The sequence below is a fragment of the Galleria mellonella genome, unplaced genomic scaffold, assembly GCF_026898425.1.
Source record: "Galleria mellonella isolate WM207_F2 unplaced genomic scaffold, CSIRO_AGI_GalMel_v1 utg146, whole genome shotgun sequence".
NCBI lineage: Eukaryota > Metazoa > Arthropoda > Insecta > Lepidoptera > Pyralidae > Galleria > Galleria mellonella.
In genome coordinates, this window is record NW_026441999.1 from 9,420,574 (window position 1) to 9,447,607 (window position 27,034).

General features: G+C 38.8%; 2 protein-coding genes across 5 annotated transcripts; one reads left to right on the forward strand and one right to left on the reverse strand.

Annotated features, from left to right (window-relative positions):
* Positions 1-3,118: 3,118 nt before the first annotated feature.
* On the reverse strand, positions 3,119-9,937 carry LOC113515852 (syntaxin-17). 4 transcript variants are annotated; one of them, XM_052891944.1, is made up of 7 exons: positions 9,636-9,936; positions 6,102-6,297; positions 5,143-5,330; positions 4,466-4,588; positions 4,300-4,379; positions 3,964-4,040; positions 3,119-3,887 (listed from the first exon to the last, which is right to left on the reverse strand). In XM_052891944.1, the coding sequence occupies exons 1-7, from the start codon at positions 9,753-9,755 to the stop codon at positions 3,721-3,723; spliced, it is 951 nt and encodes a 316-aa protein (XP_052747904.1). In that variant the 5' UTR covers positions 9,756-9,936; the 3' UTR covers positions 3,119-3,720. The 4 variants fall into 4 exon arrangements, with proteins under 4 accessions (XP_052747904.1, XP_052747905.1, XP_031764680.2 ...); XM_052891945.1 differs by having other exon boundaries at positions 4,300-4,375; positions 4,462-4,588; XM_031908820.2 differs by adding an exon at positions 5,756-5,815 and having other exon boundaries at positions 3,712-4,040; positions 9,636-9,937.
* A 1,466-nt stretch (positions 9,938-11,403) lies between these two features.
* Positions 11,404-26,631, forward strand: LOC113515851 (IWS1-like protein). Its single transcript, XM_052891933.1, is given in 14 exon segments — positions 11,404-11,604; positions 12,760-12,791; positions 14,969-15,701; positions 15,784-15,864; positions 16,319-16,577; positions 16,853-16,911; positions 17,225-17,298; positions 17,301-17,428; positions 18,081-18,294; positions 18,403-18,570; positions 18,823-18,985; positions 19,522-19,654; positions 24,058-24,169; positions 24,461-26,631. Coding segments are annotated over 14 exon segments (2,298 nt in total). The 5' UTR covers positions 11,404-11,588; the 3' UTR covers positions 24,587-26,631.
* Positions 26,632-27,034: the final 403 nt, after the last annotated feature.

Below are 27,034 nucleotides of genomic sequence, written 5' to 3' on the forward strand. Positions count from 1 at the left end.
CTCATGCCTATAGACGACGGTTACCACTTTCCATCAGGTGGGCCGTCAGCTTGTTTGCCATTCTAAGTTGTATAAAAAAATTATTAAAGAGGACAAAAGATACACCATCAGTTGTTATTTTTCTTAATTCATTGCAGGCTAGTGTGTAGAAAATGTTCTTCACACTAGCCTGCAATGAATGAAGAATCTGGTATCTTTCATCCTCTTTTTAGTAATTATATTTGCATAAGAAGAAATGAGGCAACTATACGATTTAGTTTTTATTTTATCATTCCTTCTATGTTATTCCTTGTTCTTAGTTTTCTATACACTAGCCTGCTATGAATTGACATAAATAACAACTGATGGTGAATCTCTCGTCCTCTTTTTACTAATTATATTTGCATTTATTTTTTACAAACGAGCATGCGGCTCACCTGATGGTGACTACCGCCGCCCAGGATCACCCACAACACCAGCGGCATTGCAGGTGTGCTGCCGGCCTTTTAAAAAGGAATATACTTTTTTCTTGAAGGTTATGTTGTCGTATCGGTTCAGAAATACTGCTGCTGGAAGTTGATTCTAAAGAATGGATGTGCGAAAAACGTGCCTTGAAAAACGCACGGTGGAAGACCGCCACTCGTCCAGATGATTGGGATGAAACTTTAGTTTGTGGCGGGTTGTACGGTGGTGAAAATCAACAGCAGGTATCAATCCGAACAATTCCTCAGAACACTCCCCATGATAAATTCGGTAGAAGATGCACAGAGATGCAACATCTTCAATGGGTCAAGTTGGACAGTAAGGCGTTGACTATCAATAATTCGAACTGCCCGACTTTGAATACGGTCTAACGGAAGAAGTTGGTACTGTGGCGCTCCTGCCCATAGGTGAGAACAGTATTCCATATGCGGCCTGACTTGAGCTTTATATAATTTCAGGCGGTGTTCCGGCAGGAAATACCGTTTCACCCTATTGAGCAGTCCTAACTTTTTGGAAGCTATCTTAGCCTTCTCCAGATGACCGCAAAACTGGATGTCGCAAGATATATCAACGCCCAGAATTCCTAGACTCGACTTTTTATCAAGAGAAGTGCTTTGAAAGTGAGGAGATACGACAAACGGCATCTCTTTTGCGGTGAACGCGCAGACTTGTCTTTTTAGGATTAAATTGGACCCCCCGCCTTATGGCGGCGGCTGGTGCACTCAGCTGGCTGCTGCCTAATCTGGGGGGCCCAGGAGATAGCTGTCGCCGCCTATACATGGGGGTGGTGCAGTCCATGGCCCTATATGGGGCTCCCATCTGGGCGGGAGCCTTAAATAGGCCTGCCTCAACAGGCCACAGAGGGCCATGGCCAACCGAGTCCTGAGGGGATATCGTACCATCTCCCGCGAGGCGGCATGTGTGCTGGCGGGGTCCTCGCCCTGGGACCTAGAGGCAGAAGTTCGCGCGTCGATCTACAAATGGCGCGCGGAGCGACGTTCCCGGGGCGAGTGCCCCACCGAGAAGGAAATGAGTTTACGGAAGTCCTACGTTCGGCGGATCCTTCTGGAGAAGTAGGATGAGAGGCTGGCCGACCCAGGGGCCGGCCTCAGGACCGTCGAGACCGTCCGCCCAGTGCTGAAACACTGGTTGAGCGGGCGGTGCAAAGGTCCACTGACCTTTCGGCCGACACAGATACTGACCGGTCACGGTTGTTTCGGTCAGTACCCGTGTCAGATTGCGAGAAGAGAGTTGACAACTGAGTGCTATCAGTGTGGTTGCGACCGGGACACGGCGCAACATGTTCTAGAAGAATGCCCAGCGTTCAGTGCAGAGCGCCGCGTCCTGGTTGCGGAAGTGGAATGCAATGCTCACCTTCTGTGAAGCGGTGATGTCGCAGAAGGAGGCGGCCCAGCAGGAGCGGGAGAGTGCCCCCACCGCTCCCGTCATGCGCCGCCGCCGAGCCAGACGAAGGAGAAGGGGCGCGCCCAACTCAGCCTCTTCCTCCCCCCCCACTAGGGTTGGGGTGTTGCCTTGAGGGAGGCACACCCTACATATGATCCCAGGAGGTGCGCGCACGTATCCGTGCCCTCCTGTGATTGTAGGGTGGGAGGGACATTCCCCACCCTAACTAAGAGAGGAGGCCTGCCTTACACCACCTACAGGGCGGATCGTCGCGTTGGATACTCGTTAGTCGTACAAACGGGAACCCGGGATCCAACATAAGCGCCTCGAGGTACGTCGTGTGGTTTTTAGTGGGTACGAATCCCATACACCCCAGCTGCCCTCCCTCCGGCAGATAGGCAAAATATATATATAAGTATGGTATACTAATTGGCATAAAAAGTATTTTATCCCAATTATCAAAGGCGATGTTCTTTAAAATGTTTTTCTTATTAAGTGTCTCTGTTATTTGGGTTTGTACAAGTCAAGTTTGCGACATACGAAAATGATGAAAAAAAAAAGAATTTAATGCAAAAGAAAAGGACAAAATACTTCAATAGCTAAAATAGGTTTACGAGAGATTTGTCATTTTTATGAATAAGGGGGGTAAGACTTTATATTAGTGGCATCTACAAGGCACGTTTGGCCGTGTGGTTCCGTCATAGAATATTTCACCCTTTGCTTTCCGGTAGGTGATCCCGTAAGAGACGACTAAAGGAGCTTATGATGGAAAAATGGGCAGCAGCGTCCCTCTTAAAACATTTCTAAAGCCTGCTGTTGCCAACCCGCCTGCCAATCGTGGCAACTACTGACAAAACGCCCCAAGGGCGAGACTTGTGTTCAGCAATGGAGAGATAAAGGCTGATATGATGATGATGACGACTAGGCACGTTACTTTTATTTATCTATAGGTAGCAGGTAGCAGGTAGCAGGTAGCAGGAAGGTACTAAGTTTTCACTATGCTTTATATTACTAATAAAAATTTGTTATTTATCCTTTAATATTTTCGCTCTACTGGATAAGGGATCTGATATGATAATAGGTAGGTTCCTTTGCTGACAGTGACACTCCACTCTTATTTATTTTAATTAATAAATAACGAGTGGAGTTTCAGTGTCAGCTTAAAGGGAATAATCTACAAAATACCTCTAATAACCTTATTAGGGGTAAGATTGAACCGTGAACACGAAGCATGCGTAATAAAAGATGTTAAAATTTGTAATTGTTATTATTAGATTACTAATTGCAGTATAAATTGTGTCCTGTATTGTACACTTTACAATTGATCCTTACATCTAATCTATACATTAGTATATACAACAGTACAGACAATGTAATAAATGGTAGTTTAGCGAAGAAATAATAAAAACTATTTAGAATTTCTCATAATAACTGAATAGCAGTACACACTGTGTTGACATTTTTCAAGCCATTTTTCTTTGAGAAAAATGATTACTTTCCAAAATAGAACACAAGGTAGTGTTTGCTAAGTCAAAGAACGCAAATTATTTCGATTCCACTATAATGTGCCTACATATAGCATGTAGCCAAGACTAGTACAATATTATTTCCATAAAAAGGAGCGTTTCTAACACCATATGCCATTCAAAAAATTTTTAGCACACATTTGGTTTTCCCTATATATTATTTTTGTTCTGAATTATTTACATTTTCTTAGAATAGTATTTTCTGCTAGAAACTTTGTTTCCGAATAGTTAGTCCAGCTAACCGCGAATCAAATCTCAGAACAATGCGTACCAGGGCGGTACGAGGGGCTTCATCGATAAAATTACATTATATACAATAAATGATAAATTAGATATTATAGATGTAGCAGACGTTCCGCGGGCGGCGGGCGCCGCCGCTAGTCGCGCTAGTCGCGCTAGTCGCGCTAGTCGCGCTAGTCGCGCTAGTCGCGCTAGTCGCGCTAGTCGCGCTAGTCGCGCTAGTCGCGCTTGTCGTCGTCGAGCTGGCGGCGGCGGCGGCGGCCGAGCAGGCGCGCGCCCAGGTAGCCGAGCGCGGAGCCGGCGAGCAGCCCGGCCGCCGCCACCTTGGCGCCCAGCACCAGCCCCAGCGGCCCGCCCACCAGCGCGCCCGCCGCCGCGCCGCCCGCGCCGTACGCGCCTGCGCGCAGCCTGCCAGGGACGAGGTGCTACTACTAGTCACATTCACGGAAATATCTAGCGACTAAATCTATTTACATATATTATTTGGATTGCTTGCAGCATAAAAAAAAAAAAACAAACGTAGATATACATAAAAAAAGAGACAAAAGAATATATATACAAAAAAAGGAAAATACAAATATGCTGACGGCCCACCTGATGGAAAGTAGTACATCGTCGCCTATAAACATGATCATATATAACATAATTTGCGTGGAGCGAAGCATACCTTTCGGCGAGTGAAAGATTTTTTCGCGCGGTCTCGACGTTTTCTGCGGCGACTTCCACGTTGTCTGCGACCGACGCTACCTGCACGAGTAATTTGCTAGACTGAGAAGCGATAATTAGTGAGCGTGTGGAAATAGAACAGCGGCGGCGAGCGCCGCGGTACGTGCCTGGTCGCGCTGCGCGAGCGCGGCGGCCTGCACGTGCTGCCACGTGTCGTGCAGCGCGCGCACCTCCGCCTGCAACTCGCTCCACCCGCGCAGCACCGCCTCGCGCGACTGCAGCGCCGCCTCCTGCCATATACCATCATATACCATTATTGGGCAGCGCACACCGACGCAACGAAGAAGCTAGTTCGTCGTCTTTTAATAGCTAAATTTTTCGCTTTAGCGTACGGTTAATTGGTATAGCAAAACAAAATCTCACCGAGCGACCAGACTCGGTAAGAAGCCTGCGCATCATTCCGCGTGTCTCCTGACAGATTTACTGCTCTTCGCCACCACTTCGTCGATCCGCGAGTTGGTAACATTAACGCAACCAACTATTACTGTGATAATCTCATACAAAATGACAAAGTTGTGACAAATCGAAAATTATGACATATTTATATATCCATGGTATCCCGAGGATAATCTTGTAAATGATGGGGTCTAACACCTCTCCTGCTTCCTGATTTCCCTACAAACAAACTATCGTGATTAACTCCTGCGAATTCGTCACAAGCTCGCAGACCTGACTTTATCCTCGTTTATCATCACTCACTGACACTCCGCCAGCGCATATCAATAGCGCGGACTATGCTATCATTCATACATGATCATTAAACAAAACATGGTATCCTTCTTACATGGTCTTCGACCTGCAACTGGATGAGAGGATCGTCAACTAGCGCGGTGACGTCTTGTGCGGGCGGGGTGGGCTCGTGCGCGTGCGACACTACGCCCACGGAGTCCGTCGATACAGCGCTTCCGCAAACCATTTCGGATTCGCGCTTGCTCTCTACATTCTGCCGGTTTATCGATAACGGCGACGTCTCTAATGTTAACAGATACAAGTTAACATTAATATAATGGTACTATTAATTGTGTACATAAATAGCCAAGAACATATGCTAAATTTTAATACGCAACTTAAACACACTGAAAGCATTTACGTCCATTAAAATTGCGATTTAATAACATTACAGTGTTATAAAGCTATTATCGATCACTCTCATGAATAAACTCTTATATTAGGCAACGGCATAATATTGATATATGTATTCTCGTTCTCGCCAAAAAGGACATGATTTCGATACTAGTACCGAAATTATGTCCTATTAATTGTCTCCCGAACCATAGGGAGTCATGCAGTATAACAGATCTGCACTATTGTTGCACTGTATTCAATAATCGATTAGATAAAAGTTGCGGCCAATCCATTAATAACATCACATGCAATTTTCGTCAATAATTTCTCACCCACGCGAGAGCGCACTCGACTCGCATCCACCAATTTCCTACAACTGCTCTCTATAACCCCTAAAACATTATTTTATAATTTTATGCTGATCGGTTGCTTTTCGAGAATTCTTCAATAAGAATAAATTTCCACGAATTCTTACACAAATAATAACACAAATAAAAATTTTAAACGACATTCTAAAATAGATTCTCAGATGAATGAAAAGAGTGTGACGTAGTCGTTTATCCCGGTAACCAACTTACACGGGTAGGCGGCACGCTATTGAAGGCTATTGAAGCGCGGTACGCCACACGTCCACAGTTACTCTGACGGAAGTTACTGCAGAAGTAAAAAGAAAGTTACCCAGGTAGTCGACGATGGCGCGCAGCGTGAGGTCGCGCGAGCGCTGCGTGAGGCGGTCGAAGCGCGGGCGGTCGGCGGGCGCCACGCGGCGGCGCAGCGCGTCCAGCTCGGCCAGCAGCGCGCGCAGCTGCGCCGCCACGCGCCGCGCGTTCGTCTGCTCGGCGCGCACGCGCGCGTACTCGCCGCACTCCTCGTACTGCGCGCGCGGCCAGTCAGCAATGCAGCCAGTCCCGGGTTCGATTCCAGGTAAAACCAATTTAGGAAACAAGCTCCATTAGGTTATCTCGGCTCTGGGTCTATTGAGTTCTGCCTCCAAATTTTTGTTGCCTAATTCCTCGTAACGTACCCTGTGTTACGGTATTATCCTAGCTTGAGGACTAGGGAATTGGTGATTGTGTGGCACTTAGTATACACATCATTATCCTATCACTAGCATGACACTGTTTCAACATACATATCTGTCACGCCCGTCTCCCATTAAAGTTAGGCAGAAACAATGGAACACCAAATGCTTCGGTTTAAAACATACCTCTTACGTTTTTTCTACATTCATCAATCTTTTCATACACGCTCACCGGTCACAGGTTCATTTAATTTGGCCATTCTTCAGCACGTCACGGTCGACATACGTCCATCTAGGGCGGTCCCTACCAACATCTCCATTCATTCTTGCTCGATAAATCTCTTTCGTAATTCTTCTTTCATCCATTCTCTCCAAATGGCCAAACCAACGCAACATTCCTTTTTCGATTATTGTCACTACATCGTCTTTTAGTCCACGCTTCTCTCTAATCACATCATACTGTTGCAAATTTTTCAACGTCACTTACGTTACTTTGTATTCTCTTATTAGCTCTGGTAGCTAACAAATCCATTCATACCTTTTTCTTTAATTTTGATTTGGTAAAGTGAAAGAAATGGTGGCTTTCTTTCACTTCACCATCCCACCATACATTCATTCTCGTCTTAACATCGTTATTCTTACTTACACCACAAACTTGAGTAGCTATATCAAAGATTCCGTATTTAAATTCCTTCCAAAATTCTTCTATCTCATCTTTCTTCAGTAGCTCTCTAAATCTTTCATTCAATCTTTCTTGATACTGATTTCAAACCTGTTCTTCTGTCAATCTCTACTCTTACTCTTTCTATTTCTGATATACGGACACGTGGACGATGTCGCCATTTATTGAATAAGCCACCTACTCTCAATGTTATCAAAAAGTGATCGGTTCCGAAATTCGTACCACGATAGACTCTTGTATCTGTCATTTTCAGAGAGAACTGTTCATCCACAATTACAAAATCAATCATACTTCTCTGTTTGCTCTTGCCATATATACATAGGAATCAGTTTGTGACTAAATAAAGTAATAGTCACCACCAGCTTTCTCACTAGGCATACGTCTAATAAACTTTTACCATTTTTATTTACTTTTTTATCTCCAAACACTCCTAAAATCCTTTCATATCCATCAGGACGGATTCCCACGTAGCCATTAAAATCACCTATCAAAATAATAAATAATATCAAAATATCACCTTATTACATTTGGCCATAATATCTCTTACACTATTCCAGAACTTCTCTATGACCTTTGGTGGCTTGGACATATCTGGGGCGTAAGTACAAAGGAGAAAATTATGGGTCAAACCAACTTTCAGTTGAATACAGAGAAGTCTAGGATTTACAAATTCAAATTCTTTAAATTGCATTTATTCTCTCTGACAAAATAACTCCCACTCCTTGACTGCTTCTTTCAGTCATTGACTCTGGACCAGTACCCAGCATATTGGTCATTAGTAGTAATAGTCTTTCTTCTTCATTTCACTTCTTACAAATACATCAATTCTTCTCTCATTCATCATCTCACATACTTCATCTATGTTACCTCCACAAATATTCATCGTCACAATTTGGCATTCCTTTGCCCTCTTTTTGCCATTTGGGGAAACAGGGGAGACATGACATGACCCGTGGCATAACGCATCACCGTCAATGAGAAATTTGTCCCTCCCAGATACAATAAGGCTGCCTGAATTGCACTCAGGGACAGATTCTCTGGCAGTGCCGGTACCCTCCTGGGGTAGTTGTGTTTTAATTCCCATTTCCATTTTGAAAAAAACTGCTCTTCTTAACATCAGATAGAGAAAGGAAATTTCAACTACAGGAGAAATTTCATTTTATTGTCAGGATCAACAAATCATATGTATATATCAGCTGTTTCCTACAGCAGTGCCCATGTGAATCAGTGTAGTATCCTGTGTTAAGGATATGACCTTTGTACTAAATTTCATTCTTTTTCATACAGCCATTTAAGCATTATTGATTATTATACAAACATTTTACAAATTGTTTAAACATTAATATATTATATACCTATATATCTTACATATATATATATATATATATATATATATATATATTATACACCATCACACAACATTATTAGTGTGCAGTAAGCTGCACAAACCGAGAGTTTCTCAAGCATGATACTGATTTACCCAAACGAGAGGCTGAGCATGAAAAAGAGTCCAATTTACATTACATTGATACTTCCTTTCACTTTACTACATACGTACATACATACATTTGCTTCCATTTAATACTGTTCTTTAATTTATACAGCTCATATTAGTCTTTTGGAAAAATATTTATAAGGAGTCAAATCAACAGTTAGAGCAACATTTCTCTGAAACCCCTAAATTCCACCACTACTTCAACCACTATTTCAAGATGTAAATAATAAATGTAATGTAATAAATAAATAAGGAAATTAATTTTCATTGCAAATGATGTCATGATTAAATATGATGATAGAACATTATTTATTTATATATTATTACCTATTCTCCCTTCTAATTAGTGTTTTACTTATAAGCAGGTTATTTATAAGTAAACATTAAGTCCTGTTACATGTTTTATATAAAGTAATTATTATTACATAGTGTTGTATAATAGATTGTTATATTAGTAACACAGCAGAAGGGTTAGTTTATTTGAACACATCTGGAAATATCAACTGAATTGGAATTATTTTTGCATTTAATAGCTCATTTTTGAGAAATATTGAGGATAGCCACTGACCATGTTATTCTACATCATAATATGACCATGGGCAAAGATGCAGGGTACAACTATGACTCATGAGTGGTGACCTCTTATATATGAATTAACATCTCTAAACAGTTTAAAACAAAGTTGCTTTTTATACCTTTTACCTCTAAATCATTCAATAGATTTTAATATGAATTTTACTATCATTGAATTATATTTTATATGAAAGACGGAAGATTTGTAATGACAGTACATGCATTTAACATTTGTAAAAGTAAATAGCAATTATTATTGCATTACATTTAGAAATGTTGCCAAAATTATCACGTACATACCACACGTTGGTTTTTATTAATAGACACTCGTGTCGTCATTACGGTTAATATTACGCACTATGGTCCGAATACTTTGTTAAAACTATTACCAATTATAATAACAAATATACGTATATAACAAATAATAATTTAAATACTTGCCTTGATAATATTAGTTTTATGTTGTCGTAATAAATCTAAATGGTGAGGAATTGCAACTTCATTGAATTTAGATAAAGATAGCTCCACGCGTTTCAAAGGTAGTTTGTTTTCTTCATCCATGTTCAAGATTACAGTATTTCATACAAACTTTCAATTTTAATCTATTATTAAGTAACACACAGTGTTTAAGATAACTTTAGTATAATACAATACACAAACAAAACAAACCAAAACAAAGAAATGAAGTAGGCTAGTCTTCAACAGTACGTCTATGAACAGCTGTTTTCTAAAAAAAAAGGTAATCTACGTCACCTATGACAGCTGTCACTTGAACTAGAGATGAACTTTTCATTTTAGACTAAAAACCTATGTACATAAGTTTTTTTTTTAATGGATTTGGTTTCCCCACCTGTGCTATCGGTATACGCTAGCAGGGCACCAGTGATGCATGATTTTCGAAAATTTTTGAACACGTAATATATAATAGAGTTATACAATATTCGTAAAAAAATAAATTACTCAATAATAATCAATTTGGTTTCTGTAAAGATCGCTCTACTGTAATGGCTATTTTAAATATACTTATTAAGACATGTGAGTCTGTTGATCAAAAAAAGAGACGTCGCCGCTTTATTTTTGGATATGTCTAAAGCTTTTGATTCTGTAGTTCCAGAAATAATTTTAAATCAACATGATCAACTAGGAATTCGTGAATAGCTCTTAAACTATTAGAAAATTATTTGAATGATAGTATCTATATCAAGCGACAACATTAATACGCTATAATAAAAACTCAAAAACATTGGAAAACATGGAATTTATCTACAAAAAGACAGAACTGGAAATTCCACATGGTAGCATATTGGGACCTCTATTGTTAATAAATGACCTTCCAGAACAGACAGATCATCAATGTGTATTGTTTGCAGATGATGTAACGTTATTGTTCACTAATAATGGTTCAAGTTTACAAAATTATGAAAACGAGATTAACGCTTATATCGATAAAATTATGGACTGGTTATATAAGTTAAATTTAAAAATTTATTTTTCTAAAACGAAAGTTATGTAAACAAGAAATTATAAAAAAAAAAAATTAAATATAAATATTAAAGGCAATAAGGTTTTTGAGGTTAAAACAACGAACTTTTGGAAATATCTTTAGATGCTCACTTAAATTGGAAATCACATATTGAGAAAATTTGTAGTAAAATTGCCAATGTTATTGCTCTATCGGTTCTAGTCGATATGTCATCAGTGGATGTGGCTCGTAACGCATACTATGGTAATATACCCGTTACTCACATACGTAACATACATAATTCAATAGTTAAAATAGGTTTGTTTGTCCCAAGATTCTTGGTTCTGAGGGACATACCCGAAAATTTTGGTTTGTCTCAAGTTTGTTCCTAAGTTTTCACCAGAGACAGATAAAACAGTAGTTATAGATTATATATAGTGTTTTAAATATTGTTATTGTGTGTTCGTACGGCGTTCTATGTTCACTACTTTTTGTAATTTTTATGTTATTTATAATTACAACACATGAACTACGAACAGTAAACAGTAGTGAAAATAAAACACCAACTCTATGACCTTTCCAAAGACAACTATTTTTTAGTTTTTATTTTTATCATTTATATTCTAAATGTCTATAAATGGCCAGTTCAAAGTTTAGCCCTAACTAATCTGTGACGCTACAGAAATGTGCCTATATAACTTTGTGCTTAGATAGATAACTATCTTGATATAACTAAGTGACAAAGTGATTACTTGCTCTGTGGAATTCTGTACCTATGCTTGGTAATTTATTTGTATCTTTTACTTTTCACATAACTCTGTATGTGTAATGATGATTTTTATCTTGAACGTATTTCTAAATATAAATATTTGATGCAGTCTTTGAAATTAAACGCTGTGAATTTACCGCATTGAATTGTAAAATCAAGTACAATGGATGTGGATACAGGTAAGTAAATTGTTCTTGCGGCACTTAACCTCGAAATTAAAGATTTTTCTCGATTCTCATATATCAAACATAAAAGTTGAAAACATTGTAATTTATAATGACGAGGACAATATTATCTAAGATGTTGTTAGATACCTACTATTTAAAAATATATACTATTTATCTTGTGTTGGATTACTTATAAAATATACAGACAAATTTATTTACAATGTATACATCTGTAGTTAACCTTAGGGGCATATTTTATGATGATTGAATTCTGGATTTAGTAGAAATAGAATGATGAAAATTAATGATAACATCTGTATTGTGTTCAAAATGAATTTGTACTTGCTCTCTGCTCTTGAAGCTAAAATAATATAGCATGTTTAATACTCAGTCAATTATGCAAACATAAACCTAGTTAAGGATGCAATCAAAGAAATTACAATTTATATGATATTGTAATTTTTTTTGGAAAAAAATTAGCAAAGAATATAAATATAAATCTGCACAGAGTCCTAATCACACAAATTTATTAGAATTCTAACAACACAAACGACTACAAAATGACCTAAAGAGACACATGGTTTAATATAATTACACAATGCACTAATGAGACCATCACAGGAGTCAACCAGCTATTGGCTACTATGGAGTAACATGTTAGAGCGCAGTAAGAGAATAATTTGTCAAATGAGATGATTGTTAATTACTAATTTTGCACTGTCTATACTAGGTTATTGTGTCATTAGTATTATAGTTTCTATATTATTTTTTAGCACTCATATATAGTAACTAGATTTACACAAAATCACCAAGAATAGTATGATACTATCAGAAGGGCTGACCCAAATAGGCAAATAGCTAGAAGATTGATTAATTGATATTGTAACTAGCTATACACTGTCCATTCTCTATGCATTGCTTTCAAATAAACAAAATTACTCTTCAGTATTGTATATTTGTATCAATGTGGTAAGATAAAAATTTTTGTTACTTGTAGTAATTACATAAATATAATATAGCTGCCAACATCATCAAACAATAATTGCACAACAGTGGTCATTCCTATAACCTACTATATGTGACCAGTATGATTAAGCTTATTCTGTTCATAAGACATTGATTGTTAGTAGTATAATAGAGTGTAATTGTTTTTTTTCCATGTTACAGATGGTAGAAAATCACGCTCTCGTAGCAGATCGGTGAGTACTTTCTATTGTGATGTGTCAGCCATATTGTCATGTTTAAAAAACAGTATTACTTAATTAATTATTTACAAAATTAGGTAATTTATTTATTTATTTTATACAAAAATCCACAGCTCTTAAAAACACAACTTACGTACTAAGTCTCTTATGAATACAGCCAATAACAGATTTTATTTATACAAACGCAAATTATAATTTCAAAGCATAGCATAGCTATAACATCCTTTTTTCGAAGCAACTCATGATATTTGACCTCCTGTAATATCTCTACACTAATATTATAAAGAGGGAAGATTTGTATTTTTGTATGTATGTTTGTAATGAATAAACTTAAAAACTTCTTTGCTGATTTCAAAAATTCTTTTACCATTAGAAAGCTATATTCACCCTGAGTAACATAGATTATATTTATTGCTAGAAAAGATTAGGAATACTTACTAAAACTTTAGTAACTAACTCAAGGTGTAAAAAATGCTATAAAATATCTTTCGTCGCGTGCGCTGCGGAAACTATTGGTGATAGAACAAAGGTATGTTCTACAATATTGAAGAAAATATCAATAACTACAATAAACTTAGCGATACTATATGTCCAACTATTATCGTTATGTCACAATAACCACTTTTTACATTTTAAAAGTTGATAGATTCATTCCCGTAGTGTTTAATCAGAGGTTAAATAAAATTAAAAATGCCGAATTTCCTATATAATTTTCCGTATATTTTTTTTACGCCATATTTGACCAGACAATATTTTTTTATTTCTACATTATAGCAAAGACATATTACAGATACTGCCTTAACACGTAGTCTGCTCACTAAGCAGCGGACGTAACCAATATTGAATAAGCCGGGACAGGCCGCTAGTTGTGGATAAAGTAAGAAGTTTGAATTTTTTTGTGATCAAGATGACACACTGTAACTGGCTATATTGCCAATATACATAATAATTATACCTTATAGTTTACAAATTATTGCATGTGAAATTTCTTTTTCACCAAAACACTCACCGATCATCAAAATTCACAAACTTCAAATTTTGAACTTTAGTTAGCTTTTAATCTATAAAGGAAAGAAAATCCTGTAAATTGAATGAAAAATAATGATTATTAAATTTAATCAAAATTAAAAATTAAATCATGATCATTCATTCAAATAACGGATCTCATTTACAACTGACAGACAGGATATATTGACCGACAATAAAGAGAAGGATGACCTCTAAAAAAAAAACTAGATCCCGTTGAATCAATAAATGTAAAAAAATTACAGATCTCGCAACACACTACAAAAAATTGTAAAATCAAGTTATTTATTTTAGGTTGTATTGTTGCATTTATAAAGCTAAATATTATGAATATTATTGCTATAGATTTTATTCCTTTATTTCAAACCGTTTAGCTGCGCATGGTGACTTTAGTTACATTTATTGTGATTATTTATTAAAAATATATATTTAGCAAAACAGATAGTTGATGGCACTCAGGTATACTTTACCAACAGTGAAAGAATTTTTAAAATTGGACCAGTATGCCGGAGATTTCCCTGAAAATCCAAACTTGCAAACTTTACCTCTTTATAATATTAGTATCTATTCTGAGTCTATTTCTCATTTGTCTTGACTTAATTGGTTTATTTAACCTAACTATAAACCTATTAGTGTCTAACCTCACCAGAGGGAGACTGTACAAATGTTTGCTTGTGTAACTCTGTCCCATTCGTTTTTCAACGGTGAAGCAGTTGTGTTTGCATAACTGTGTTTCAGTTTGAAGGGTACAATATGGCGTGAATTTATAGGGTACAGAGGAATAACTCCTTAGTCCTCAGGAATGCCAACGCACGGGGGTATCATGGATAAAGCAGTACACTCTGTTATGTTCATGGTACTGCTCAAGTCTATAGGTGATGGTCAGTTTGTTAGTTGCATAAAAAAACCTAATATTTTAATTTGATAATTTTCTGAAATTATTGTTTTATGGTATCATAATTTAAAATTATAATAATTTTGACTTAAATCTAATAAAAAATTAGTTGATATTGGTCCTTACAATAAAGATATTGCAGTGTGCAAATTAAAAAAAATATTTTAAAGATAAATTTAGAGAAATGGCGCCTCAGGATCCACCCTGATGACTTGTGATTTGTAATAGTTATTGTGTAATTCTCTAACAGGTGGCTTCAGACTCGAGGATGTCACATGATGGCTCCACACACTCCAAAAGAAATTCTAGATCCCGGTCTCACTCGCGCAGCGTTTCGCGGTCTGCTTCACGCTCCAAGTCACGCTCTCGTTCAAGATCCCATTCACACTCAAAGTCCAGCTCGCGGTCTCGCAGCGGCTCTCGGTCGCATTCACGGTCTCCATCTGGCTCTCCGAGATCCGCCAGATCGAGAAGCGGATCTCCAGTCAAGGACCGATCTAGAAGTAGTACACCTCAGTCGCGGTCCAGTCGTGGCTCCCGGAGCAGATCGGGGTCGAAGAGTGTTTCACCCGCACGTTCTCGTTCAAAATCTAGAACAAGATTGAAATCACGAAGCACATCTCCAAGGAAGTCGAGATCTCGCAGTAAGTCTTTGGCTCGCTCGAGATCGGGTTCGCCGGCTAAGTCAAGGTCTCCTAGCGTATCGTCCAGAAGATCCAGATCGCGGAGCGGGTCACCGCGAAAGTCTAGGTCTCGTAGCGGTAGCTTAAAAACGTCCAAATCAAGGAGTCCTTCTCCATCTGTGTCTAAAGAGAATTCTCCAAGAAAATTTAAGTCCAAATCGTGTAGTGTATCTCCAAATAAAAATCGCTCACGGAGTAGATCCAGAACTCCAGAGAAAATGGAATTGGACTGTGAAGAAGGTACGGCGGTCGCGCGGTCGCGCAGTGCCTCCAAAGAAGAAGCTGCAAAATCTCCTACTGGTCAGTCTCGTCTTTTGCCTATGTAATAACATGACATTGATTATAATGGCTATATTTATTTAATTGCTAAATGTATTCTCAGGTGCCCGCCCCAGCCGGTCGCGGTCTGGTTCTAGGAAATCTAAATCGCGCTCACGATCCCGCTCGAAGTCGCCCGGTACAGGTATGTGTATTGATCATATACAAAACATTATCCTGGGTCAGTCCTAGGAGTCACCAGCTTTTTTTAATGCATGATAATGGAATGGTGGTCCTGCCTGCACTAACGGTATACGCTAGCGGGGCACCAGTGAGGGATGATAGATGAGGATGAAGCAGGTCAGTTAGCCCTTCGTATTGAATTCAACAATAAATAAATCACGATGGTTTCCAGAGCGAACTGCGTGGAGGTCGACCTGATGAGGTATATTATTAGTAGTGGAGTTGTTAATTCCAATTACTAACGATGTCTTCTTCCCCCCTGATTCACCATAAAATATAATACCGCCTTTAGCTAGCTGTGCCTTAAATACAATGTGTATGCCAAGTTTTGTGAGTGTTGAGCTATTATGATGCCAAGGGTTAATTATAATATCTATATAGGCTGTATGTTATTAACTTATAACTGTTTGTTACAGAAGGTGACAGGAAAAGTCGATCTCGTTCTCGGTCCGGATCCAGAAAGTCGGCGTCTCGGTCGCGGTCGCGATCGCGCTCACGCTCGCGGTCGCGGTCGCGGTCGCATTCTCCCTCCAGATCACGATCCAAATCGCGTTCTCACTCTCGCTCTGGCTCTCGTTCTCCATCTCGATCTCGGTCTCGATCTAAATCTCGGTCGAGGTCGCGGTCTGGTTCGCGATCACGGTCTCGCTCAGGTTCTGCTAAATCTAGATCCAGGTATGTATGTCTCATTTGCGTATTATTATTATTTTATATCTGCCTAAAAAGTGTTTTCAGAGTTCATGTATGTATGTGAGTTTATTGCACCATAACTTTAAGATATATGCAGTATCGTTAGAATCCTTACATTATTTCAAGTGACACCAGCGGTTAATTACAAATGCATCTTTTTTTTCGGCAGTTTTGGAGTATGTCAATTTAACTTATTTTGTTATTATTTAAATCTAAGAAATGTAGAAAGATTATTTTTCGTAAACACGTGTTCATTTCAGATCGCGCTCTAGATCACGGTCGAGTTCCAGATCCGGCTCCGGCTCGCCGTCACGGAGGGGTACGAACACTTACTTTATATATATTTATTTTTAAATCTGGATTATTCCAGACTGAATTGTCTTGTATTCAAATAGAGGTGGAATTAAACTAATGAATAAAGAGCAATAAGCAACACTCTAGAATAGACCAATATTCATAGGAGATCGGCATCTATTATTGTTCAGAGATGTAGCGGCGCAACGAGAGATGCCCGGCTGGCAGTAGTCTTATATCAAACAAATGTAGGGGAAAGGGGGGAAACGAGCATTTGTTCGCTTGGTCTGCCTCCCACCGTGGCAACGACAAAACTCTTGTTATTTAACACACAACAGGCACAAAGCGTCGGGCCGTTCGGCTGACGTCGGACGACGAGGGCGCGGGCGAGGAGGCGGCGGCCGCGGCGGAGGGCCCGGGCGGCGCGGGGGAGGCGGCCGCGGCGGAGGAGGCCGCGGGGAAGGCGGCGGAGGAGGCCGCGCCGGGGAGGCGCCGCCCGCCGCGGACTCCTCCGACGACGAGCTGGCGCCCGAGCCCACCAGGTACGCGCCACACACACCCTTCACACGTCTCCTACTGCTTGTATAACGGGATGTGTTCTGAGGCATTGTTTAAAATTATGCCTACAGCCATCTTTTATTATCGCATTGCTCGCCATCGACAGGGAATTTATTCTCACACGTTTGAGCCCAAATAATCACGAACAGTGGGGTTTCAAAGACATTTTCTCCCGCAAACTTTCAGACTGTGGAATGAGCTCCCTATCAAGGTTTTCTTGAGAGACTACACTATGTCGTTCTTCAAAAAAGTAATATTAAAGTTTCTTCAGGGTCGGTAACGCGCACGTGACACCCCTAGTGTTGCAGACGTCCACAGGCTACAGTGACCGTTTATCATCAGACAGTCCGTATGCTACTTTTGTGGTATAAAAAAAGTGTGAATGTAAATTATAATTATGTCCCATATTTATATTTTAAAGATTCATTTTCTTACTTTTTCTATTCTTTTTGACGCCTATTATTGAATTGTATTTTTTCGGCATATTATCGCAGAGATTAAGGTATGTCGAGGCTTCTTTAAAAAAAAAGTATGTTCCAAGGTTTCTTAAAGACTGGTCCCATTACCAGTGTAGTGAATATTCCAATATGTATAGACCGTATGTGACCGGTGTCCGTGTGACGTGTACTAACGTAGCGCGTGGTGCAGCGCCGAGGCGACGGGCGGCATGTCGGACTTCGAGCTGATGCTGGCGCGCAAGCGCGAGGAGCGGCGCGGGCGGCGGCGGCGGCGCGACATCGACATCATCAACGACAACGACGACCTCATCGCGCAGCTGCTGCAGCAGATGCGCGCCGCCGCCGACCTGGACCGCGACCTCAACCGCCGCAACCAGCCCGCCGTCAAGAAGGTATTCACTTCACTTCACTTCACTTCACTTCTACATTAACATCATTCGATCACTAGTGCATGATGCCACTATTGTCTTTATTGTTGTCTGTATGTCCGCGACGTGCAGGTGTCGATGCTGAAGGCGGCCATGTCGCAGCTGATCAAGAAGGACCTGCAGCTGGCCTTCCTGGAGCACAACGTGCTCAACGTGCTGTGCGACTGGCTCGCGCCCATGCCCAACCGCGCGCTGCCCTGCCTGCTCATCCGCGAGAGCATCCTCAAGCTGCTCATGGATGTAAGTATTCCTCACACCCACGCACACATATACACAAACTTTATAAGCACCATGGCGCTGCTCATTATATAAGCGACGGCTCAAATCGTCAAGATCAATTACAATACTGGCTCAGTTATGTTAATGAATGTATTTACATTATATATAATTTGTCATGCCACCACCGACGCCACCTCGCGGCGCTACTGTCCGCGAGGCGCGTGGTCGGCCGGTGTGACGTGACGCGTGCGGTGTGGTTGGTGTGTGGTGCAGTTCCCGGCCATCGACAAGTCGCTGCTGAAGCAGTCGGGCATCGGCAAGGCGGTGATGTACCTGTACAAGCACCCCAAGGAGACCAAGGCCAACCGCGAGCGAGCCGGCCGCCTCATCTCCGAGTGGGCGCGTCCCATCTTCAACCTCTCCACCGACTTCAAGGGTCAGCATCTTATGTCCTACTATATAGATAGATACATAATTTATTTACATTGCTTACAGCACACAAATTACAATGCAAACATACACATAATACACAGTAGAAGAGATAAAAGAATGAAAAATAGAAAAAAGTAACAAAAAAAAAAAACAAAATATATAACAAAAACAATTTCCTTTTTGTTTTCATGCGTGTGCCAGAGTGATACAAAATGGTCACAACTCAGTTTATTGCTTTACGCCCAGAAGAGCAAAACACTGATATTGTGTTGTGGCCAAATATATAATGTGCCCATGTACCAGATATCATTTGAATTAGTTCACTTGTTTGAGCGCGATCGAGGTGTCACTCGATCTTATCTCTAGGTGCTTTCACATAATATTAGAAAGCTCGTTGTCAGAAATAACGTTTAAATAACAATGTCCATTAAGTTTTTTTTTTAATTGTAGCAAAATTGTAACTTGTAATAATAATATACTGGAGTCACCAAATAAAGTGGTAGGCGATATATAAAAGTGAATGAGTGGTCGTGTTGACAGCCATGAGCCGCGAGGAGCGACAGGCGCGCGATGAAGCCATGGCGGGCGCACGGCGCCGCGACGACGCGGGGACGGCCGGCCCCACGCCCGCCAAGCGGCCGCGCGACCGCCGCCCAGACCCCGAGCCCGAGCGGTGAGCTGCCGTCCATTGTATACTCTGTATTGGCATATCATACTAGATATATATATATATATATATATATATATATATATATATATATATATATCATAGATAGCAATATCTGCAACACAAATACTCCTTCAGTTGACCACTACATGCAGTTGTTATTTTAGTACATGCGTGTGCTATAACGCGACCTTAAGATTTTTCAACGTATGTATAAATCTCATTTGGTACAGTTCAGGGGTGTGTTTATTTATTGTAACCTAAATTAAAACGTACCTATACTCGTGGATGCGAATAAAGGTTTATTCGAGGATGACGGCTCATATCTGAGCAGTCGTGTACACCCTGCTTCATTTGATTACATGGTTATTGGGTAGTGGGTATAGGTAGACAAAATATTAAATCATAAATTTTCAGGAAACCCCTGTCGCAAAAATAAAATAGAACTACCAGAACTAAAGATAATATTTAAGAGTAGTCCACTGTAACTGTATAGATCGATACAAATTTATAGTAAAATTTAAGAAGACATAAAGAATGAAAAGACAGATAAATTATTTCATACTAAACTAAAAAAATATGTAGTGGTAAATTTGTTTTTATTCAGTTGACGAATTTTCAGCTAATTGAAACGGAGAAATGTGCCATGCGACGGTTCGAGTCGCACATAGCTTGTAAATCATTAATCACATTGACATAAATATTATTTTCTCAAACATGCTTGGAAATTTGAGCATTATTTTGACAACCTTCTTCGAGATAAATCGAACTTGCGGTACTGGTCGAGCAGCGGCCGGCAATAGTTGTATGAAAATCCATATCTGTCGTGTTTAGCGGTGTGACGGTTCGCCTATAGTACAATAGGTTTAATACCATATAAGTACATGGAAAAGAAACAGGGGTTCCTATGGGTGACCGCTGCGAAAACTGAGCTATTTAATATAAACAAACTTTAAAGTCAAGGTTCACAATAGCGTACAGAGAAGACGTTACCATATATGAAATATTGACACAGAAAAGAAACTCCTTTGATGTGTTTCCAAAGTGTAGTGGATATCACAAGAAAATTAAATAAATTAAACAAAAATATATTATATTTTATATATAACCAAATTATAGTTTACCTTTTTATCATCAGGTGTAAAAAGGATGCATACAACACAGCTTAATAAGGTTTATCAGAGCTTTTAAAGTTTTATAAATTCGATAGTAAATTTAATAGAAAATACCAAAATACGTTAACATATAATTGAATTGAATTTGAAGAAAGGTTCAGTTCGAATAATAGGCTAAATCTGATTATTGAAATATCTACCTTTCGATGACATAATCTATGACGTGACTAGAGGAGAGGTAAAAGGGGCGAGCGAAAAAAAAAAGAAGAAAAAAAAAGGACAGCGGATGGCGCGGGAGTCGTGTTTTAGGGATTGCGCGATAAAATAAAAAAAAAAATAACTGGGATATAGATCTAGGAGGGACTGGATCGATGAAGGGGTTTGAGATCTTAGTGTATCACTATCGATTAAGTGTGTGAAACGAGTCAATGGAAGACTGAAGAATCCGGTGAGCTTGTTCCATTTATTGCTACGTAGTTAGATTTTTTTTTTTTTGACTGTGATCACAGGCAATGTTTATACTTAATATTTTTATCAACAACTATTAAAATACGTATTTAATCGAGTCCATATACCCTTAGGTAATGCGTATATCTTTAAATGCAATCACATTTGAACAGTTCTACATCAATATAATTTACGTAATAATACATACTTACGGTATTCTACTCATATACAAAATCCAATTATATGGCCGTTTGATAGAAATTCATCAATTTGATTCAATGTTCTAATTGTCCAGTTTTGGAAAATACTTATTGAATCAACTATTAAACTATTATAATACTAACTAGATTCATATCTAGTTACTATAAATTATTTATTTATTGAGGATAAATAGACTGAGGTGGCTGTGGTCTGGTCTCATTGCTGGGGAAACAACCATTGATGAGACAGAGATGTTATTGAGTGGCGACTCTGTATGTGCAAGTGCGGTGTGGGCTACCTCCATTGGTTGGAGTGGCTGTTTTATGTGTGTGTCGGTGGGTGCAGAAGTTTGGGACCGTTCCTGGTGGCAGTCTATGGGGAATTGCCTGTGTTCAGTCGTGGGTTGGTGATGGTTGAGACGACGATGATGATGATGGAATATTTGTATTTATTACACTATTAGTGTTGGTTTGGGATATCTATTCTTACCTAACGCTTCATGGTGAAGTGTTTTCATACCATTACTCGATCGACCAGACTAATGATTCTTAGTCTATATTTAATTACCCATGATTACATGTGAGGATTTATTTTACACCAGATGTACAAAGAAACAGCTTAACTGTTGCATGTGATTTTATGTGAATGTGTACATTGTGTTAGTAGATAAATTCATGTGACTGTGGGGTGTTTATGGTAAACAAGCCTGTATTGTGTAAATAGATAATTTGTCTTGATTTATTATAAACTTTAATATTGATTTTGTTGTAGTAAGCAAGCTGATAATAACAATTCTGTATGTATTACTGGTTTCTAATAATATTTAATTATGCTGATATTATGGGTGTGGATTTATTTCCTAATGGTAATAAAAGTACTAAAATATTCTCTGACTATAGTTACTCTTAACTAGGCATGAGTGTCATACAGTACCAATTTTATACTGGACATAAAATTGGTACTGTATGACACTTGTGAGGCTATGTATTTTACTCATATTTAGAAAGGAAGTTGTCCTGGCGATAAGGTTTATATGTGTGTTGTTTGTTCATGTTATATTGACTAGACAAGTTCAGACAGGGTTAATATTAGTGAATATTTATTGGATTTATATTCAATATACATATTTTGAATATTTTATGGGAATAGAATGGAGATATACAAGTAGTAAAATATAATATTAGTATTTTATAAATTTAATTATTGAGTTAGTTGTATATGTTGGGCTGTATCCAAGGAGATATGATCTTATTAATATCAAGTTAGGACAATTACTTTAAATATTAATAAAGCAAACACTAACACTGATTATTCACTTCTTTAATAAATTTACATTAGAGGTTAGAAATCAAATAGATAGCATATTGGGAAATCTTCATCACACATGTATTTGAGGAATGTTCTTGATAATTAGTACTGTATGTATATATTATTGCAAGTACAATTGCAATAAGAATGTTAAACTTCTAGTCTTCCGTTTAATCTTGAAATTGAGAGTTAGCTTGGCCACTGATATGAATATAAAACTGCAGCATTACCGTATACTATTAATTATTTCTGGTGTAAACCATGATTATTTATGTCACTGATAATTTAAGTCATATATTACTGTTGATGTATGGTGATTTTATATTTGATTATATTAAACAAACACAAATAAACAAACTTGCTAGTATTTGTTACGTTGTCAGTTGGGATAGATATCAAAATGCAATTCCATACATCAAAACGTCATTCAATATGTCATTGAAGTGACAGATGTCAAACAAAAGGGAGATGATACACGTTATGATTTCTATATCTATGTCTATAGGAAAATTTATACAATTTATTTCTCTTATTTTATAATAACTGTAGGGGAAATATTGGAATTATTTATATGAGAAAATTTACTTAAATGATATGATAATTATTTAAAGACCTAATTTCTTAGGGATTTAATCATAATAATTTAAACACTAGAACACTTGTTTATCTGAGAAATCCGAAATAAGCCAGAAAAACATTTTCGGATAAGGATTTATTTCGATTTTCTTTCATTCTTCCATTGAACAAAATTTTCATAGATTTTCAAATATTTTTCTTTAGATTTTGGCGGCAACAAGTTTTCTACTACGGCTCTTGCTGCCTCTTGAATTTCAGGTGGCGCTAAAATAATTTCATTACACTCATTGTCTTCACTTGAACTCATTTTGTCAAATACAAAAGTATTTAAAACCAATGACGAAGTTGATGAACAACTAATAACAATAGTTTTTTACGCGCCAAAATATTATTTTTTTCACTAAACCGCTTTCTATGTGCAAGCCAGTTCGAAATTTAAATTAAACCTTTGATAAGTTACCTCTTTGATCGCCATGTTGCGGAGTAGAAGATCGTTCCATTTTTAAATTACACGACAAATATGATTTTACATAGTAATTCATTTGGCCGCTAAACACGACAGATATGGATTTTCATACAACTATTGCCGGCCGTTGCTCGACCAGTACCGCAAGTTCGATTTATCTCGAAGAAGGTTGTCAAAATAATGCTCAAATTTCCAAGCATGTTTGAGAAAATATTTTTATAATGTTTTGAATAGTTATTTAGTTTGTTTAGTGTAATGCCTGTATATTGGTATTGTATATTGCGGTGCGCGTGCAGGGCGGCGCGGCCGGGCGAGGCGGGCTGGGTGGCGCGCGCGCGCGTGCCGCTGCCGTCCAGCAAGGACTACGTGTACCGCCCGCGCTCCACCTGCGACCTGGACATGAGCCGCGTCAGTACTACTAAACATAACTGCACACGTGGCTACTGACTCGCACATATTGTACATACTACCACGTGATACTACTTGTATACTACTTACCGCTACTACTATTCACTTGCTAATTTTTTCGTCGCGTCGAGTCCCGATAATATGAAGTATCATCGCATCGTTCATATCCCCGCGTATAATCGATGATTTTGATTATTTTGTTTGTCCGTACCCGTCGATAGATATAACACAACGGTAAGTTTCATAATAAATAGATTATTTTGTAACATGGACGACCGCTCGCCCTTCCAGGTGACCAAAAAGAAGATGACCCGCTACGAAAAGCAGATGAAGCGGTTCATAGACCAGAAACGCATGCGCAGCGGGTCGCGGCGCGCCGTCGAGATCTCCATCGAGGGCCGCAAGATGGCGCTGTAGGCGGCCGCTGGCGCGTACTGCGAGGCGGCGGGGCCGGCGGACAGGGGCGCCGGCCCGAACTAGTAGCTTGGCGTCGGTGCCGGCTAATTAAGATTATCTTGAAAAATAGCGCGTATATGATTACAAAATCCTGTGGGAGGGTCCCGTCGCATGTGTATATAAAATATTACATGCGTTGCAAGTACTGCGGCACTATCACATTGTAGGGGCGAGTGTTGGCCGCGACCGTTATCGTGCCGCATACCATGCACGCGCTGTACAGTCCGCCACTGTTCGCTACCACTGTACCTACATGGTCGCGGCCAACACTAGCCCCTTGGAACGATCCGATACCGACTAGTCGTGTAGTCAACCCGTTTATCCCGCTTGCTGTACGGATGAGATTGTATGAGGGCGTGGTGTCCAGCATTACATTACATTACATATACTATTACTTTTACAATTGTATACTGTATTTGATAATGATAAATGTCATATTGTTCACAACACACGACCATAAAAGATGACTCGATTAGCTTTATAAATGTATATTTATATTTACAATATTATATTACATTGAAAAATGTAACCTTTCATTTTAACTCATTTTAAAATATTTTCCATTAATCTGTCCTCTTCTTATAATGTTACAAAAGTTACTTATCAATAACACGCTGGGCAATACTATTGTTATCATTCCTCTAGACTTTCTTTTAAATATATATGTTTCATGTAAAATCATAATTTCCTTCGATCATTCTGTCCACCTGAACTATATTCTATGTGTTGTGGTATGCTGCGGGCGACGGCCGTGTGTGCACGCGGTGGCAATTTAATATTTTGTGTGAATAGTTCTCTTAACTGCATAAGTTACGTTTTAGTAATTATTTCGTTGTGGCTTCAGTGACCCGCAGTATGTTGCGCCGCGTAGAGTATAAAACGCAACTCAAACATAGCTGTCGTATGCACGAGTACTACATTAATGAAAAGAGAAGTTATTGAAAATTTAAATTATTTTAACCTCAGTTACAAATTATAAAAGTATAATTTATTACATTTAGTCGTGTTTCATGATCGAACCTCGACAATTATTCAAGCGCACGCCCGACAGTGGTCCAGCTCACAGTCTATATGCATTGTCTACGATCATAGAATGTTTCATGGCGTGTACATTGTACATCCTCACTGACAGCCGGAGACGGACTGTGTCCAGATATTGTGGTTTGTCTACATGTTGTTTTATATAATGTTTTATACTTATTTATATATTAATTTGATTGTTATTGTCTAAGTGTGGAACCAACGGACAGGCGGCGCGTGTTCCGAGTCGTGTCCCGTAGGCTAGTTATTGTAATTTGATCAACGCACAACTTGGACACTTGAAGTAACACGTGCGGAGCGTGTTTCGTTTACTAATTACGTGACGGCGGCGGCGCTCGCTCGCGCTCGACACGTGCACGCGTCCTGCCTGCGTGTGTGTGTGATGTAAACTATTGCACTTGAAATTAAATCTACAATCCTATATCAGCTATAGCAAGTTTTATAATAAGTTTAGTTGATGATGCTCTATAAAATAGTAATTACGCGAAACTATCAAATTAAAATATATCAAAATGGCGCCTCAGAACCAACTCGTGTGTTTGTCGCTGGTCAAGAATTTCGGTGACGGTCAAGCCTGATTGAGCGGCCGCTATATTTGCTCGCTGCCTGAATCGAGCCACTGAGTGCTTGACACGCGCTCGATTCAAATTTTTACTTGACGCGAAGACTTGATCATCATTACACTTTGATAATAATACATTATTATTTAATGAAATAAGTAGAATAAATAATTGAGAGAACTATAACCATAATTTATATAAGTTTATAAATACATATATGGAGCCACTTAACATGTGTATGAAGCGGCTTGATTAAGCCTATAAGTCGCTAAATGTACGTGCTGGATTGAAGCCGCTGCTGTTGCTGCTTGACCGTCTCCGCAGCTTGTCGTGTGCGGGAGTGGCGGCCGTCGTCCATCGCGTGTAATAATTGTATTTAAGTTGAAATAAACGTGTACACACAACCATTTGTCTTTTTTTTTTTTTTTTTTTTTTTTTTTTTTTTTTTTTTTTTTTTTTTTTTTTTTATTTGTGGTGAGATAATACTCACCAATGTTTATTATATACATATATCAACTTTATAATATAATTGAATTTTTTATTAGTTAAAAAAACAAGTAGACTAACATTTTGTTATATATATATATATATTTATATCACGACGCTTGGTCACGGCACTTGCTCGCAAGATGCTCGCGCAGGTCGCGTAGGCGCTAGGCGCACGGGCCAGCGACGAGAGTGTTTTGTTAACTTAGACAATTTAAAAAATTATTTGTTTTATTGTGAAATACTTATTGTTCTTTTTTTTTTTTTTTTTTTTTTTTTTTTTTTTTTTTTTTTTTTTTTTTTTTTTTTTTTTTTATGGGTG